This window comes from Lampris incognitus, chromosome 5 (genome assembly GCF_029633865.1).
Source record: "Lampris incognitus isolate fLamInc1 chromosome 5, fLamInc1.hap2, whole genome shotgun sequence".
Classification (NCBI taxonomy): Eukaryota; Metazoa; Chordata; class Actinopteri; order Lampriformes; family Lampridae; genus Lampris; species Lampris incognitus.
This window is the reverse complement of record NC_079215.1, coordinates 41538730-41557437: the sequence shown is the minus strand read 5'-3', so window position 1 is coordinate 41557437 and position 18708 is coordinate 41538730. Positions and strand designations below refer to the sequence as shown.

At 43.3% G+C, this 18708-nt stretch overlaps 1 protein-coding gene across 2 annotated transcripts in view; it reads right to left on the bottom strand.

Moving 5' to 3' along the window:
• Window positions 1-18708, bottom strand: part of LOC130112695 (meiosis regulator and mRNA stability factor 1) — a 54225-nt gene that overhangs the window by 9369 nt on the left and 26148 nt on the right. For both annotated transcript variants that reach the window (XM_056280156.1, XM_056280158.1), the window contains exons 21-23: window positions 4191-4418; window positions 3105-3344; window positions 2232-2483 (exon numbers count right to left, since the gene is read on the bottom strand). In XM_056280156.1, coding sequence (XP_056136131.1) covers window positions 2232-2483; window positions 3105-3344; window positions 4191-4418 — 720 coding nt within the window. The remainder of the gene's footprint in view (window positions 1-2231; window positions 2484-3104; window positions 3345-4190; window positions 4419-18708) is intronic.

Genomic DNA, 18708 nt, shown 5'->3' with positions numbered 1-18708 from the left:
AGGTAAAAGTAGGAATTAAATCTGCCTTGTTTGGGTGTCCGGGTAGCGTGGCGGTCTATTTCATTGCCTACCAACATGGGGATCGCCGGTTTGAATCCCTGCATTACCTCCGGCTTGGTCGGGCGTCCCTACAGACACAATTGGCCGTATCTGTGGGTGGGAAGCCGGATGTAGGTATGTGTCCTGGTCGCTGCACTAGCGCCTCCTCTGGTCGGGGCACTTGTTCAGGGGTGGGGGTTGAATGGAGGGAATAGCGTGATCCTCCCACGTGTTATCTTATGTTAGGCAAAACTCCTCACTGTCAGGTGAAAAGAAGTAGGTGACGACTCCACATGTATCGGAGGAGGTATGTGGTAGTCTGCAGCCCTCCCCAGATCGGCAGAGGGGCTAGAGCAGCGACCGGGACGGCTTAGAGAGCAGGGTGATTGGGAAGGTATAATTGGGGAGAAAAAGGGGGGGGGCTGCCTTGTTTACTTCAGACCAACAGTTCCAAAGACCCATAGAGGTTTCCAGTAAATGTGCCTGTAGATGACACGAGTGAGCTTGTAATTGTGATTTAATCTGTGGCACCGCAGATTAAACCCAAAAAAACGAGAAGGAAAAAAAAAAAAACCACACAAATATCACCAGCCATGTAGAAACAGTGTAGTAAACTGGTCTGGAACTAGTACCCACAGGCAACTTCACTCTAGGCCATGTTCTGAACTTGTGAGATGCAAGCAACCTATAGACGGTTTTATTGGGGATGGGGTGGGGGTTGTCCGGTGAGAGGAGAGAATCAACCAGAGAGGGTGTGCGCTCTGCTTGTCCTGCAAAATCAAACAATGAGCTGAAAGTTAAGGAAAACTGTAGCCTGGGGTGTTAATTCCCAGTGTGACCGACAGGACTAGCAATCCTTTCACATTACAGGGAGTAATTTGATTCACTGTCCATCCATCCATTATCCAAACCGCTTATCCTGCTCTCAGAGTCGCGGGGATGCTAGAGCCTATCCCAGCAGTCATTGGGCGGCAGGTGGGGAGACACCCTGGACAGGCCACCAGTCCATCACAGGACCCACACACATACACACACACCTAGGGACAATTTAGTATGGCCGATTCATCTGACCTTCATGTCTTTGGACTGTGGGAGGAAACCGGAGCAACCGGAGGAAACCCACACAGACACGGAGAGATCATGAAAACTCCACACAGAGGACGACCCCCAAGGTTGGAATACCTCGGGGCTCGAACCCAGGACCTTCTTGCTGTGAGACGACCGCGCTAACCACAGCACCGCCATGCCGCTCTATCTCATTTGATTCACTGTTAACGTCAAAAATATTTCTTAATGCAGCTTTAAGAAGATCCAATGTAGTTGCCAAGTCTTTAAATGGTGATTCCAGAGAAAATCCGGATTTTCCAGCTTTCTCACACAATGATAAGCAATGTCATTCCTTCAATTAACTTTAATATAATGACCTAAAGTTTGTAAGATGCCAACACTTGATTCAGAGTTAACTTTGAATATGGCAAAGCTGAGCCTATCCCATGTTAATTAACTAAACAAGAATTAGCACAGTCTTATAAACCACTTCTTAGCTACATGACATTAGCCTAAGTTATTTTTGCTATTGTTTCTTCTAACTCATGTTGCTATGATAAAACCCAACCACAGCTTGGTACATCCCCAACTTTGCTCCCAAAGATAGGGCAATCAATTAAGAAGGTAACTAACTGTCTTCTCCTCTAGCATTTGCCTTGCCATCAACTTGTGAATTGTCAACCTCCTCACAGCAAATGTGGTGAAACCGTTGGTGCATAAAATAATTTTCTGAGAAAAACACAAGACATTGGGTTTCTATTTACAGCATATTCAATGTGTTTTCTTAGCAGTTTTAGAGCATGTTATAGTCACTTGATTTATTCAAGGTTGTGAGGTCTTCAAGGCTGTTAGTTTCCCCATTTAACAATTTAGTTTAAAACTTTGATGGTTAAGTCTTAAGTATATGAGACAAAAAATTTTATACGAGAATCTGCAAGAGGCAAAGTTATTACTGCCCAAAGGAGTTATCAACAAGTATCTACAGTTTGCTAACAACAAAATGATTACAACAAACAAAATGACTCTCACATCTCCACAAATAACTCAACTGCTTATTTCCCCTAAGTTCTGGTGTTTGGAAAAAAAAATTAAAAAACCCCAAAAAAGACATTGTCCCATCCAACTTTGAGTCAATGACTTCCAACCTGTGGAATAGCACTGAGCAGGTCATCTGTGCTGGCATAGCCATAGGAGCTCGGCTGAAGGCTGCGGCCTATAAATCTGCTGTATGCTGTAGGGAACTCGGTCAGGAAGATTTGGTTGTAGTGGTAGGTATGGAGAAGGGCCCGTACATTACGGGCAAACTGGTAAAGCCTGGTCAGCCTCACCCACTCCTCACGGTAACATTCAGCATTGCTGCCAGCTTCGCTGTCCTGACAAATGTCCCTACGGTTCACCTGTGGAGAAGGAAAGAGGTGGAGTTGGTGATTCAAAGTTGAAAAAGTGAAAAATAAGTTTCACCAATAGGAAAAATATCTGCATATAGCAGGTCTCTACTATGCAGTATTTACACTTTTAGCATCACTTTTGAAAAACATTTCACCAATGAGAAAACATCAACATGAATACAACAAATAGGACAGGGATGCACCGATACCACATTTTCAATACTGGTATTAATTCAGAGAACAAATCTTTAAATGGAAGTCATTACAAAGTACCAATCTGATCCATTACTTTTGCTGAACACTGCAGACTTAGATAATTAGTTTGGGGTCAAAACTGAGATAGCATCATTATTTTATTAAAGAAATAAAGACTTACAAGTGCCAAAATACAATTAACCATTTTGCTTTTAATCATGACGTTACTCAAGGTTATTGTCATCCGATTTTAGTCTAAAAAAAAAAAAGGACATTGATACTCAATTTTAGCCTGGTATCAACTAGTATTAGTGCATCCCTTAGAAAAAAAAAACATAAAACTATGCCATAATGGAAGAAAAAATGAGCAAAAATATATCAAAAGTACATTTCCATGAGAGACAAATAGAAAAACAGACCGTTTTTTCAACATACTTCTACCAGGTAGGGCAGACTCTTCAATAACTCGCTGAGTGACATAAATCCATATTCACATGGATTAAGTGGTGCTCCGTGGAAAGCCATATAGTGCTGGCTCAGATCCTCCACCTTTAGACCGTTAGCTGTGTGCTCATCATCCTGAGACATGAGTAGGGCCAGAAGCTGACAGGTCAGTGCACGCAGAGACTTCCTGTTTATCAGCTGCACTTCCTTGCCCTCCGTGCCATCCATCACCTTAGGATGGAGAGACGTTGGTTATCGACCCTTCATGGCTGATAAACTGAAAAATCTTCTGAATACACCCCACATCTTCAGAAAAAGTTCTCTTTATCTCCAAATAACTAGAACTTTGACAGAATGTTCAACCATTTATGCATGTTTTGAATAACTGTTTTCCTCTTCCATTATGTATTGATTAAAAGAAAAAAAAAGGAACAGATATCAACTATGTCTTTGGGCTATGGGAAGAAACCAGAGCACCCAGAGGAAACCCACGCAGACATGGAGAGAACATGCAAACTCCCAACAGAGGACGACCCAGGACTTCCCCCCAGGGTTGTATTACCCTGGGGCTCGAACCCAAGACCCTCTTGCTGTGAGGCGACCGTGCGAACCACTGCGCCACCCCCAAGTGTTCCCCGCACAGTTCTCCCATTTCAGCCCACGCTGCAAAGTCCACAGTCCAAAGACATTAGGTCAGGTGACTTGGCTGTACTAAGTTGTCCCTAGGTGTGAATGTGTGTGTGTGTGTGTGTGTGTGTGTGTGTGTGTGTGTTTGTGTGCGCGCGTCGGCCCTGTGATGGACCGGTGGCCTGTCCAGGGTGTCTCCCTGCCTGCTGCCCAATGACTGTTAGGATAGGCTCCAGCATCCCCGCAACCCTGAGCAGGATAAGCGGTTTGGATAATGGATGGATGGATGGATGGATATCAATTATCATGATTACGCTTCAATATGATGTCGGGGGCTTCAAGCCAACAGCAGAGAATAGGTCCATTAAAAAAAAAAAAACAGTAAAGCACTGCTTGAGTGCAGTCACGATACAATCACATGTTGTTACCCTTAAAGATGGTGTTCATTACCTTGACAACATGGCAGAGTTTGGCCAACAGAGTGGGCAAGGAGCTGGCGTCATAATCTTGCAAGCGTAGGCCATAGCCAAAGGTTTTGCTGTACTCATTGAGCAGCTGGCTGACAGGCAAGCTGGAGTTCCTCTGAACCCGCAGCAACTTGACCAGCTGGGCCGCCAGCGCCTTGATGCGCTCAACCTCAGTCAGTGTCAGCACCTTCTCTTCACAGCAGTCCAACACCTGGGGAGATGAAGAATGTTACACATCAACTGATGCAACTTTACTTAATTGGAGCACTGGAACAGAAGCAGCCCATTTAGTTGCTAGCCATCAAAAATGACATGTCCAATAAAAAAAAAAAATCCTGCTCCAGTGTATGTCAGCAATTGTTGATACTTGCCAATTTGCATTTGGTAATTTATTGTTCTGAATTGTGTGTACATATACTGCGAACTGTAACGCCACAGATTAAAATCTGCTTCTTCAATTTTATCTTCAGTTACATCAAAATACTAGACTTGATGTCAGCAACAGACGCATGGCCCTTTTTAAAATCAAGGTGATTTGTCTTTTCCCTGAACAACCCGATGTAAAAAGGTCCTTAGCCCTACTAAATCCAGACCCCCCCCCCTTTTCTCCTCAATCGTACCCAGCCAATTACCCCATTCTTCCGAGCTGTCCCGGTCACTGCTCCACCACCTCTGCCGATAAATATCACCTCAGATAAAATATCTAAAAACAAGGTTGCTTTTCTTACACAAAAATGCTTGACAAGATTACTTCTCTTTTTGGGGCAAAAAATTAGATGAATTCCCTAGAAATAAGGCATTTTTACTTTCTTGAAATTAATTTTTTGCAGTGTAATGGCAATCAAAGTTTATTATACCAACATTTCTGTTTAATGAGCTTAACACAGAAACAAAACATCCACACTCCTGAGTGACATACCATTATTTCAGTGCAATGGGGTCTCAAAAATCATCATTCAATACTAGTACAAAAGTTACCATTCACACTAAGTGCAACAACTAATATTCATGTTTGTAGTGCAATTCTACTCTGCCCTCGCATTCCATGACACATTTCAAATAAACGTGCATTTAGCCCAAAATGGTAGATAGACTGCATTTTGTATAGCGCTTTTCTAGTCTACCGACCACTCAAAATGCTTTTTAACAATGTATGCCTCACTTTCACATATTCACACACAAATTCATACACTGATGAAGCCATTGAAACTCACCCACAGGTGGATCAGTATAAAGTTCTGTCTTAATGAGATACTTGTAGCCTCTCCTGCTGGTGTACAATAGACTGAATTGTCAATGTTTGTGCATTCAATCTGCATGAGCTGGAACAGAGTTTCATCTGTCAGCCTGTTTCTCTCTTTTGACTTGATGTGCTTCATTGTTGAGAAGCTGCTCTCGCAGATGTAAGTGCTCCCAAACATGCTGGCCATTGAGAGTGCAAAATCCTTGAGGAATGGAAAGCAGGACTCGGGTAGTAGTCTCCAAAAAGAAATTCCTCCCTCATTGCGCTTTGCTTGAAAGAAGGGGTCTGACTGTAGTTAGCAAAGTTCAAGCTGGAACTCTGGGGGTTGCTCACTGATAGCAGCAGAGGGGGGTCAGTGAATAATGCAATTCGTATGGAAATCTTGAAAATGTTCCTTGAACTGCTGCTGCAGTGTTTCCATGTCTGCTCTGTACTTGAGAAATGTTTCTTCACATTTGGGGACATCTTTACGCATCTCTTCACAGGCGGTAAAGTGTGCCAAATTTGGATGGTCAGATGAAAAGCCTTCTTTGAACAGGGCAAATTTACACTTAGATGCGTTCATGTGTGCAGAGATTCAAGACAGTTTAGCCAACTGCATATTAAGGTGATTAAGGTGCAAGGTAACATTCACAAGAAAGGACATGTCGCAGAGAAAGTCTGTGTCCCTGAGTGTACTGCACTAAGCACTTGTTATCACATCGAATACTGTCCTCCAAGAACACTGGGATTTCAGTGTACAGCACAAAAAAACCTCCCCAAGGACAGGGAGTTCCGGTGTCATGGTGGAGTAAAGATGCGAACTCAAGCGCTCCTCACGTATTGTTAAATAACATGTCATAAAAAACAAATAAATAAATAAATGTAAAAAAAAATTTTTTTTGATTCCCCCCCCACTTTTTCTCCCCAACTGTATCCAGCCAATTACCCCATTCTTCCGAGCTGTCCCGGTCACTGCTCCACCACCTCTGCCGAGCCGGGAAGGGCTGCATACTACCACATGCCTTCTCCAATACATGTGGAGTCACCAGCCGCTTCTTTTCACCTGATAGTGAAGAGTTTTGCCAGAGGGACTTAGTGCGTGGGAGGATCACGCTATTCCCCCCCAGTTCCCCCTCCCCCCCGAACAGGCACCCCGGCCGACCAGAGGAGGCACTAGTGCAGCGACCAGGACACATACCCACATCCGGCTTCCCACCCACAGACACGGCCAATTGTGTCTGTAGGGATGCCCAACCTAGCTGGAGGTAACACGTGGATTCAAACCAGCGATCCCCGTGTTGGTAGGCAAAGAAATAGATTGCTACACTAACTGGACGCCTATATCATCAAATCATTTTAACCAAACACTCACATTTTGTTTATAAGAGTTTGGTGTAAAATTTGGCTAACACTTGATACTGCACGATTAGTGATAAGCCAAGTACGAGAGCAATGAACCTGAGTAAACACGCGGCCTCGGCTTACAATAACTATACCACACCGCCAGCCACAGGCAAAGCTACAGAAGCTAGCCTGAAAGCTACCGAAGCTAATGCTAGCCCTGAAGCCACAGCAGCTAACCCTCAGCAACTTACCCATGGTGATTTGAAGGGAATGCTCGACACTATGAGGGACGAAATCCTTTCTGAGCTCCGAAGCACAGTTGCCACATTGCAATCCTCAGTCTCTTTTCATGTAGTGAAAATCCAAGAGTTGGAAGATGGTTTGAACAATGTGGGTAGCAGAGTTGCTACACTGGAGTGCTCCTATGTGGACCTGAAGGCTGAAAACGAGAGGCTTTATGCTCGTGTGGATGACAAGGAAAACAGATCACAGAGGCACAATATTAGAGTTGTTGGTCTCCCAGAAAAAAAATTAAGGCAGCCATCCCTCCTCCTTTATGGAATCCTTCCTGGTTGAGGTATTCAGCACGGATAGCTTCCCTGATAAACCTGAAGTTGACCGTGCTCATCGCGCCCTCAGACCACCGCAGCCAAACGGGCCCCTCGAGCCATGATTGTACAGCTGTGATTGGACCTTAGTGCAGCCTTTGACACCATTGATCACTGTATACTATTAGACAGATTAAATGGTAATTTTGGTGTTTCTGGCTTAGCTCTCTCTTGGCTTAAGTCCTATTATCTGGAAGAACACATTGTTTCTGCTATAGTAATCCTTTCCATCCATTATCCAAACTGCTTATCCTGCTCTCAGGGTCGCAGTATGCTGGAGCCTATCCCAACAGTCATTGGGCGGCAGGTGGGGAGACACCCTGGACAAACCGCCAGGCCATCACAGGGCCGACACACACACATTCACACCTAGAGACATCAAAATTCTGACATTAAATATGGTGTATCTCAGGGCTCAGTTCGCTGGCCCTCTAATTTTCTCTCTTTTTAAATGTCACCCCTTGGCCAAATTATACGCAGTTATGGAATAAATTTCCATTGCTATGCTGATGATACTCAGCTTTATGTGCCTATAAGAGCTGACGATCATACTCAAGCGACTAATTTTGAGGTCTGCTTGGCTGCGTCACTAAACTTTCTGCTTTTAAATTCAGATAAAACCGAGATGCTGGTTATTGGCCCTGCTAGACACAGACACCAATTTCATCAAGTAATGATAACAATTGACAAGTGTGATTTCACAGTGTGACAGCCAAAAATCTTGGTGTTACGTTTGATCCCAGCCTTTCCTTTGATAAGCAGATTAAATAAATCACCAAGACTGCCTTTTTTTCCCCACTTATGTAACATAGCTAAAATTCGGTCTTTTCTGTCCATGGCTGACGCAGAGACTCTAATACATGCATTTGTTTCATCCAGACTTGATTACTGTAATGTTCCGTTTTCAGGTCTGCCACATTCTAGTACTAAAAGTCTTCAGATGGTTCAGAACGCTGCTGCTAGAATCCTAACTAAATCTAGTAAATTTGACCATATTACAGCAATTCTTGCCTCCCTTCATTAGCTTCCTATCCACGTCAGATCAGACTTCAAGGTGCTTCTGCCGACTTATAAAATCCTAAATGGGCTTGCCCCGTTTTACCTGTCTGAGCTCCTTAAACCAGGGGTCCCCAACCACCAGGCCACGTACTGGCACCAAGCCGCAAAGCATTTGCTACCGAGCTGCAAGGAAACAATATGATATACAATATTCAAATAAACGCCCGGTCTGGACCGTGTAACGCTAAAGGGCTTTTAATTTGAAACAGATACTTGAAGTGTGTGTGCAAAGATGTAATTTTATCCCTCATTCGACAGAGTAATGGTAACTAACTTCATAACTCAGAGATGCACTCAGTCAACTTGCTACTAGCAGCTAGTTAGCTACCATGAGTACTGGTAAAAAACGTCGATTGAGAGTTTCTTCGGAAGAGGTAAGGAGAGATAAAAGGTCTAATGATGATGATAATGCAGAGACAGCAGAGGCCGAGACAGCAAAAAAAAAAAGCTTCCTTCAATAGGAAATACAAGTTGTACCTAAAATATGGCTTTATTGCGACCAGTGACTTGCATGCGCCAAGCCCCCTGTGTGTGATATGTGGAGTGTGGAGACAAGCTGTCTAATGAGGCAATGAAGCCCTCAAAACTGCTTTGGCACCTTGAGTCCAAGCACCCTGCACTTAAAGACAAACCCATGCAGTTCTTTGAGCAAAAACAACGCGAGCAAACGGGACAGAAGCAAGTGCTGAGAGCCACCACCTCTACAAATGCTACTGCTCTGAGAGTGTCGTACTTAGTGGCTAGTCATACTGCTAAGGCTAAGAAGCCTTTCCCCATCGGTGAAGAATTGATTTTGCCTGCTGCCAGGGACATGTGCCATGAACTGTTGGGGGAAGCTACAGCTAACAAGGGGGCAAAGGTTCCTCTTTCAGCTACCACAGTTTCAAAGAGAATTGATAAAATAGTGGAGGACATAGAAGCACAGTTGTTGGAGTGGCTTAGTGAGTCACTGTGGTATGCTATCCAGGTCAATGAGTCTACCGATGTCGACAACAAGGCAATACTGCTGGTTTATATGAGATATACATGTACATTTCAAGATGATGTGCATGAGGATATGTTGTGTGCTCTGTTGCCTACTAACACAATGGGGGCAGAATTGTTCAAATCTTTGGATGACTACATGTCAGGCAAACTGGACTGGTCATTCTGTGTTGGAATATACACAGACGGGGCCACAGCTATGACTGGATAGCTGTCTGGTTTCACTAACCGAGTCAAAGAGGTTGCTCCTGAATGCCAGTCTACACACTGTGTGATGCATAGAGAAATGCTGGCAAGCTGAAAAATGTCACCTAATCTGAACAGCGAACTGAGTGACATTAAAATTATCAATCACATCAAACCACACGCCCTTAACTCACATCTGTTTGAGCAGCTTTGCGAGGAAATGGACACAGAGCACAGATGCCATCTCTTACACACTGAAGTCAGGTGGTTATCAGGGGGAGATCCCTGGCCAGGGTTTTTGGGTTAAGACAGCCGCTACAGAGATTTCTTTCCCAAAAAAAGTCACCACTGGCAGCACACTTCTGTGACGAGGAGTGGATAAAAAAAACTCGCTTATGTGTGACACCTTCAACCTCCTCAATGAACTCAATTTGTCACTTACGGGGACAATGACAACTGTCTTCAAGTTGGCAGATAGTGTCTGCATTCAAAGCTAAACTGGAACTGTGGGGACAGCGGCATACTTGACATGTTCCAAACATTAGCTTGAATTTTGGGAGCGCTGAAGCTGTACTGTCCTTCTCCCAGCTGGTGTGCGATCACCTGGCTTCACTGTCAACAGAATTTGAGCATTACTTCCCAAACACAGATAACCAAGCAGGGGGCCTGTGATTTCCTTCAGGTAGGCCAACACCAGCCTCTTGAAGGATTTCATGACCGCAGACGTTAGGGCAATGGGCCTGTAGTCATTTAAGCCTTTGATACGGGGTTTCTTGTGGACCAGGATGATAGTGGAGCTCTTGAAGCAGGAGGGGACTTCACATAGCTCCAGTGATCTGTTGAAAATCAGTGTGAAAATGGGGGCCAGCTGGTCAGCATAGACTTTAAGACAGGAGGGTGACATGCCATCTGGGCCCAGTGCCTCCCTGATCTTCTGTCTCTGGAAGAGCTGGCACACGTCCTCAACACAGATCCTGCGTGCGGGTGGGGATTGGTGGGGAGGGGAGAGTGGCTGGCAGGGAGTGCAGTTGGTTGTATATTGTGGCTGGAGAGGGTGAGGGGTGAGAAAGTTTGCTTTTCAAACCTGCAGTAAATCCCATTTAGGTCATCAGCCAGTTGATGGCTCCCTGCAGTGTGGGGGGGATGGTCTCCTGTAGTTGGTAATGTCTTTCAAACCGCAGACTGATGATGGGTCGTTGGTAAAAAAAACCTGTTTTTCAACTTTTCAGAGTAGCACCTTTTTGCCACGCGGATCTCCTTTGCGAGTGTATTTCTGGCTTTGTTATACCGGATCCTATCTCCACTCCTGTAGGCTCCCTCTTTGGCCTGACAAAGCTGTCTGAGTTTAGCTGTGAACCAGGGCTTATTGTTAAAGGTACAGAAGGTTTTGTTGGGCACACACGTCCTCAAAAAAGCTGATGTAAGCTGCCAGTGTCAGTAAGTTCGTACAGGTCCATAGATGCAGCTTCAAAAACACTCCAGTCAGTATAGTCATGGCAGGCTTGGAGCTCCAGTTTTGACTCATTGGTCCATTTCCTCACAGTTTTAACCACAGGCTTTGCAGATTTTAGTTTTTGCCTGTAGGTTGGGATAAGATGAATCCGACTGTGATCAGAGAGGCCCAGGGCTGCAAGGGGGACAGAGCGATAGGCGTCCTTTAATATTGTGTAGCAATGATCCAGAGTGTTTTTGTCGCTGGTGGGACATTTAACATGCTGTCTGTATTGTGGCAGTTCGTGGCTGAGGATTGCTCTGTTAAAATAGAAAAGAATAATAAGTAGGTAGGTCTAGATATTTTGCACTCGAAGTTTGTAATTTACTCCATGTTTTAATTTCTGTATCAGAGATCCCAAGTTACATTTCCACTGGAATGTCTTTATGTATGCTCAATATTCCAGGTAAGGAAATCTCAGAACCTATAAAGAGGAAACAACCATCCCTGAACCGAGAGGGGGGCCTAAGAGTACATCTGTTGCCATCTCACAATGCTGTGATTGCAACTATTCCCCAATCCTCTGACTAATACACATTGCCATTGTAACTCTAGTTAATGGTTACAGCAATTTGCATATGAAACCGATCATTGTTTTTGGTCGTTATGTCACTGTATTGTATACAAAGGTGGGGATACCTGCAGTCAGTTGAGACTGAAGAGGTCACTTAGATGAGTGATGAAATGTTTCTCTCAAACATTGTGTCCAAATGAACAGATTCAACTTTCTGTGATTGCCTTACCTGGATTATTGAACATGCATAAAGACATCTCAAGGATGAAGGTCAAACCTAGCAAATCAAGAAGTCTGTTCGTTGTTAAGGGGACAGTGGGGCAGGAGAGCTTTCCCATGATGAGATAATTCCCATCTATACTAGAGAAACCCCTCAAACATCTAGGCAGATGGTATAGCTCTTCTTTGAGCGATAGGGAGTAAGACTGCAAGTTGAGTTGGAACATTAAGGGGATACAACATCCTATCAAATGTAGCATGGTCTTTGCACATCAAAAATCACTGGGCTCAGACATAATGTTTCTCCAGGAGACTCATCTCCGGGCCAATGAACATATGAAAATTGAGAAAGGCTGGATTGAGCAAATATTCCACTCCAACTATAGTGATAGATCCAGAGGCACAGCTATACTTATTAGAAAATGTATCCCATTTACGTCAACCACAGTAATATCAGACGATAATAGCATGTATGTTACAGTGTCGGGTAAGCTATTTGGCACGCAAGTTGTTTTAGTTCATCTTTATGGCCCTAATTGGGATGACCCAAAGTTTTTCTCCCGCCTTATTGCGAAGCTCCCTGACCTTAACACACACCTTCTAATATTAGGTGAGTATTTTCATTGCGTATTGCATCGAAGTTGGGATAGGGGCCAATCCCAGACCCAGGAGCACTGTGTCAAAATCAAGGGCAGTGGCTTTGTCATTCATGCAATCCTATGAACTATCTGACCCTTGGAGAAGTCTCAACCCCACTACCAAACAATATTCATTTTTTTCCCCACCAGCCCACCACTCGTACTCCAGAATTGATTTTTATTTGACAGTAGAACCTTCCCTATTTTGTGAAATGCCAATATCGCAGTATAGTGATTTTTGACTATAGTCCTGTTCAGCTAGACATGCATTTTCCCAATAGCCTCACACCGCAACACACCTGGCAACTTGATACATTACTACTATCACGCAACTTATTTGAAAAATGTATACCGGAACAAACTGATAACTATCTGGAGATCAGTAGTACCCCTTGTATGTCATATGCCACTATTTGGGAATCACTTAAAGCCTACCTTAGAGGACAAATCTCATATGCAGTTAATGAAAAAAGAGAACATGCTTGACGCCTCATTGAACTGTCCTAGCAAATTCAAAAATTGGACAACAGATATGCACCCAATCCTACCCCCAAATTACATAAGGAATGGTTATTGTTACAAACAGAATTTGACAACCTCCCTATTAAACAGACTGAATGGCTTTTACTCAGATTGAAACAAACTTATGAGCACGGCGAAAAGGCGGGCAGACTGCTGTCGCACTAACTTAGACAAGCAACTGCTTGCAGTACCATCCCTGAAATCAGTCTAGCATCAGGCTCAACTTCCAGACATCCCCAAACTATAAATGACCAGTTTAAACATTTTTATACCAACATTTACTCTTCAGAAGCCCTAAATAATCCTTCTGAAAACCACACTTTTTTAGATAATCAAAGAATCCCACAGATTAGTTCGGAAACCCAAATTCCTATTGACGCCACAATAACAAGTCAGGACCTAGCACAGGCAATTAACTCTATGCAGAGCGGCAAGGCGCCCAGTCCAGATGGGTTTCCTATAGAATTTTATAAGATGTTTTCCTCTAAATAGTCTCCTTTTTTGGCTCTACTATTTTAGGAAATTCTTTCCAAACAAAAGCTACCCCCACCAATGGCCCAGGCAACCATAACAGTTTTACGTAAAAAAGACAGCGACCCTCTGGACTGCAGCACCTATCGGCCTGTAAGCCTCTTCTGTTGTGACTACAAAATCCTCACTAAAGTCCTCTCATATCGCCTTAAGTCAGTGATCCACAATATAATTGACCCAGATCAAACAGGCTTCATACAAGGCAGGCAATCGTTCCATAATATGCGTCGTCTACTTAACGTGCCTCATTCTTCTCACTCAACCCGACAGCCAGAGGTCATACTTTCCCTTGATGTGGAAAAGACTTTTGATTGGATTGAGGGGGAATACTTTAGTGTTCTAAAGAAATTCAGATTTGGCCCATCATTTATATCATGGATTAAGATATCATATGCTTCACCTGTAGCCTCAGTACACACAAACGCTACTTTCAAGTTATTTCTCGCTACACAGGGGTACACGTCAGGGCTGCTGCTCATCTCCGTTCCTATTCAACGTCGCCATTGAGAACTTAGCCATAGCCTTAGACCAGAGGAAAGGATTATGGGAATAGTAAGAAATGACAAGAATCACAAGCTGTTGTTATATGCAGATGATCTTTTACTGTACAAATCCAATCCTGTAGAATCTTTACCAAAACTCAAGACAAACTATCAGGCTATAAACTGATTTTTTTAAAACGTCTTCTTTTTCCCATAAACCAATTAGCAGCAAATATGGATTATAGTAAATTCCCTTTCAAACTGGAATGCAAAGTATTTACCTATTTCAGTATTAAAGTTACCCATTCATTCAAAGAACTTTATTATTACAATTTTAAAATGCTGTTAGAACATACAGAACATAATTTTACCAGATGGTCAGTGCTCCCTATCTCATTGGCAGGTCAGGTCAACACGGTCAAAATGAGAGTATTGCCTCGTTTCCTATACTTGCTCCAAATGATTCCCCTATTTTTACCCAAGTCCATGTTTGCATAGTTAGTCAACTTTCCAATTTCATCTGGAATAAGCCTACCCCATGGATGAAGAGAAGGTATTTGGAGATGCCCAGATCGGCTGGGGGCTTGGGCTTGCCTAATTTCACACACTACTACTGAGCAGCTAACATCACCAAATTGATTTATTGGATCTCTACATTTGAGAAGAAGCAGGGCCCAACCTGGGCAGATAAGGAACTGATCTCCAGCCACACACTATCCCCAATTTCCATGCTTAGCTCTCCCTTACCCCTGAGCCCAAATCCCCAGATTCTGAACCCTGTTGTAAAAAAAGCCCTCAAAACCTGGGTTCAATTCAGGAGACACTCCCGTCTTAATCATACAGGTGGCTCCCTTCCATTACTAAACCACCACCCCCCCACCCCCCAATGCCAAACGGGTGCAACATTTCAAGTGTGGCACAGGAATGGTCTGGTGCTCTTTAGTGATATCTTTGTCAATGGCACATTTGCCTCATTTGAAATACTGCAAAAAGACAATATCCTGTGAACTATTTTTTTTTCCAGATTTCTTCAGGCCAGGAGCTTTGCCATGAAACATTTCCCATTTCCATCTCTCCCAGCTAGGAATGTTTTGGACAAAATGCTGGAGTTGGACACCTATACGAAAGGAAGGGTTTCTAAAGTTTATTCTATAATACAGGGCATCAATCAGCCCTCATGGGTCAAGACAAAATTAGCACGGGAGTGGGACTTGGATCTTAAGCTCCCTGAGGAAATCTGGCAACTCAGCCTGGAACGCATCCATACATCCTCCTTCTGTATAAGACATGGTCTCATCCAGTTAAAAGTATTATATCATCTGCACTATTCGAATGAGAGACTTGCTAAAATATACCCCGTCAGTCCGGGGTGTCTGAGATGTCAACATAGTCCGGCTACTACAGGTCACATGTTCTGGGCATGCCAATCTCTGAACAGTTTCTGGGAGCAGATTTTTGAGACATTATCTCATATATATGCAGGAAGATAATAGCACCCAACCCCATCATCGCCATTTTTGGTGTGCCTCCCCGAGAGTACGGTGTTCTTGTTCCTCAGGCTCTTGGCCTGGAGACTTATTCTTCTGAAGTGGAAGTCAAATAAACCCCTTCGTTCAAACAGTGGGTTAAGGAAGTGCTTTCCATGCTACCATTGGAAAAACTCAGGTACAATCAAATTAGATCCCAGGAAAATTTTACCAGGACTTGGTCCCTTTTTATAGAATTTGTAGAGAGCCTGTCTTTTAATTAACAACAGTATTTTTGTTGTTGTTTTTTTTTTTTAAATCAATATTACTACAAGGTTGGGAACTGGTCAGTTGGATCTGATGATGCACAAAAATGTCCCTGTGTTTGTTTTATTGTGTACTGTCAAACATGCTTTGTATTCTGTCTGCTTTTTTTTCCCTAGTAGTATTTTTTTTCTCTTTGTCTATCTGTCTATTTTTGTCTTCTATATTTGGAGGGCCTTGGGGTGGGAGGTGTGGTTGGGGAGGTAAAAATGGGAATTGTGTGTGTTGTATTGACTATAATTCATAAACTATACATAAAGTTAAAAAAAGACTGCAGGTTGAGAAAGATTGTTGTGGAAGGTATTTTCCTGGTAAACTAAAATGATGGTGCCTACAGTTTGGAATTATTACGACTAATGTGGCCTTTGACAATTTTACGGAAGTAACTGTCGGCAAGGTGCAGAAATTAAAGATTATAAGCACGTCAGTGAGGAAATGGTTAGGAGTTCCATCGGGTCCAAGTAGTGTAGCCTTGTATGACAAGGAAATATTAGAGCTTCCATTGACTAGTCTGACAGAGGAATTCAAGTGTGCTAAGGTGAGGTTGGAGTTGATATTGTCTGGCTTGAGGGACCTGGCAATTAGGGCTATAAAACCGCAGGTGAAAACAGGGAAGAAATGGAACCCAAAGGAGTCAGTCCAGCACACCCAGGAGCCGCTTGAACAAGCTGACATTGTATAACAAGTTCAAAGAAGAAAGGCAGGGTTTGGTTGAGTTGATCCATGGAAATCTTGGAGTAAGGCCAAGTTGTAAGAAATAAGGCAGATGGTTGTTGGTCAGATTCAGTGGCAGGAGGAAGCAGATAGATGTAAGATGGCAGTTTCACACACAAAACATGGTCATCAGAAAAATTGGGAGAATGTAGAGAGGGGAAAGAGGTTTGTGAGGGTTGTGGACCATCGTATTAAAGCAAATGGTATTCAACGTATTATTGGAGCAACTTATGATGCACTTCCGATGCTGAAAAATCTTAAGTTAGTGGGTAGGTGAAAATGTGAGTTGTCGGTTGTGCGCAGGCACGGCTACTTTGAAGCATATCTTGTCAGGCTGTAAGTTCACTTTAGCGCAGGGTCACTACACTTGGTACCAAAATAATGTTAGAAGTTAATTTGGTCCCCATTACTAAAAAAATTATAATTGGTCTTGTGCAGGACAGTCAGAATGTCACAGTATGGGGACGTAATTTTAGTCTTGGTAAATAAGGGAAGACGAGGGACTGGAAATTGTCAGTAGATGTTGGCATGCAGCTACAGCTCCCACTGATAATTGTGTCCACTACCTGATATGGCCTGATATGGTTCTGTACTCTGAGAAGGAGCGAATAGTGCATTTCATTGACTTAACAATTTTGTTTAAGGAGGATGCAGTTGAGGAAGCCTTTGAGAGTTTAAAATATGTAGAGACGGTAGCTGAAACAAGGGCTCCTGGTTGGCAGGCTCATGCAAGACCAGTTGAAATAGGCATTAGAGGGTTTGTAGCCAAACCAATCACTTCAATTCTTTTAGATTTTGGTATTCAAGGCTGTGGTTTGAGATCAGCCCTAAAGGAGTTGTCCAACACAACTGAAAGAGCTAGTCAGTGGCCGTGGATGAGGAGAAATCAAGTCATTTGGGATGGCAGTAGTTAAGAGATAGATGGGAGCTGTTTCAGAGTCAAGCAAAGAACTGGTGGCTCTGAGCTTACATTAACGATGCTAGTGAGGATAGTCAACAGACATACCTGTATGGTGCTGGTTTGTAAGATAAGTTGTAGATAGAGGGTGTTGGACGGTGGTATGGAGGCGAGTGGTTCTGGGACGCCAGAACTCACCACTGAGCCTTCTGGAGGCGTCCGGGGCCTAATTCAACTAAAACCTCTAGGATGGAAGGCGCCAACTTGAAAACTCCAATGACATACTCATGTTGTTGGCACTATCATTGGTTATTGCAAATTGGTAGCCAAAGGTTGTGAGTGGGCACTCGGTTTTTGGAAGTTGACTAAGCCACTTGGAGCTGTGTTTAAGGAAATTTGTGACAGCATTGCTTCTCTTTGGATTGGACTCTTTGGAACAAGCAGGTGAGGTCGTTTGAGTGAACTGGGTTTCCATGTGTAGCCCCCTGATTTTCAACACAAGGTTATTTAACATCAGATCCTGTGTATTACTTACAAGGCTCAGCGTTTTCAGTCTTTACTGGTTTTCACCGAAAAATACCCAGATTTTAAAACCGATTTTCACCCGGATTTTATGTTTCCACGGATCCAAAAGTTGTTCCTGTTCGTGCGAGGTTACACTACCGTTCAAAAGTTTGGGATCACCCAAACAATTTCGTGTTTTCCATGAAAAGTCACACTTATTCACCACCATATGTTGTGAAATGAATAGAAAATAGAGTCAAGACATTGACAAGGTTAGAAATAATGATTTGTATTTGAAATAAGATTTTTTTTACATCAAACTTTGCTTTCGTCAAAGAATCCTCCATTTGCAGCAATTACAGCATTGCAGACCTTTGGCATTCTAGCTGTTAATTTGTTGAGGTAATCTGGAGAAATTGCACCCCACGCTTCCAGAAGCAGCTCCCACAAGTTGGATTGGTTGGATGGGCACTTCTTTGAGCAGATTGAGTTTCTGGAGCATCACATTTGTGGGGTCAATTAAACGCTCAAAATGGCCAGAAAAAGAGAACTTTCATCTGAAACTCGACAGTCTATTCTTGTTCTTAGAAATGAAGGCTATTCCATGCGAGAAATTGCTAAGAAATTGAAGATTTCCTACACCGGTGTGTACTACTCCCTTCAGAGGACAGCACAAACAGGCTCTAACAGGTACTATTTAATGAAGATGCCAGTTGGGGACCTGTGAGGCGTCTGTTTCTCAAACTAGAGACTCTAATGTACTTATCTTCTTGCTCAGTTGTGCAACGCGG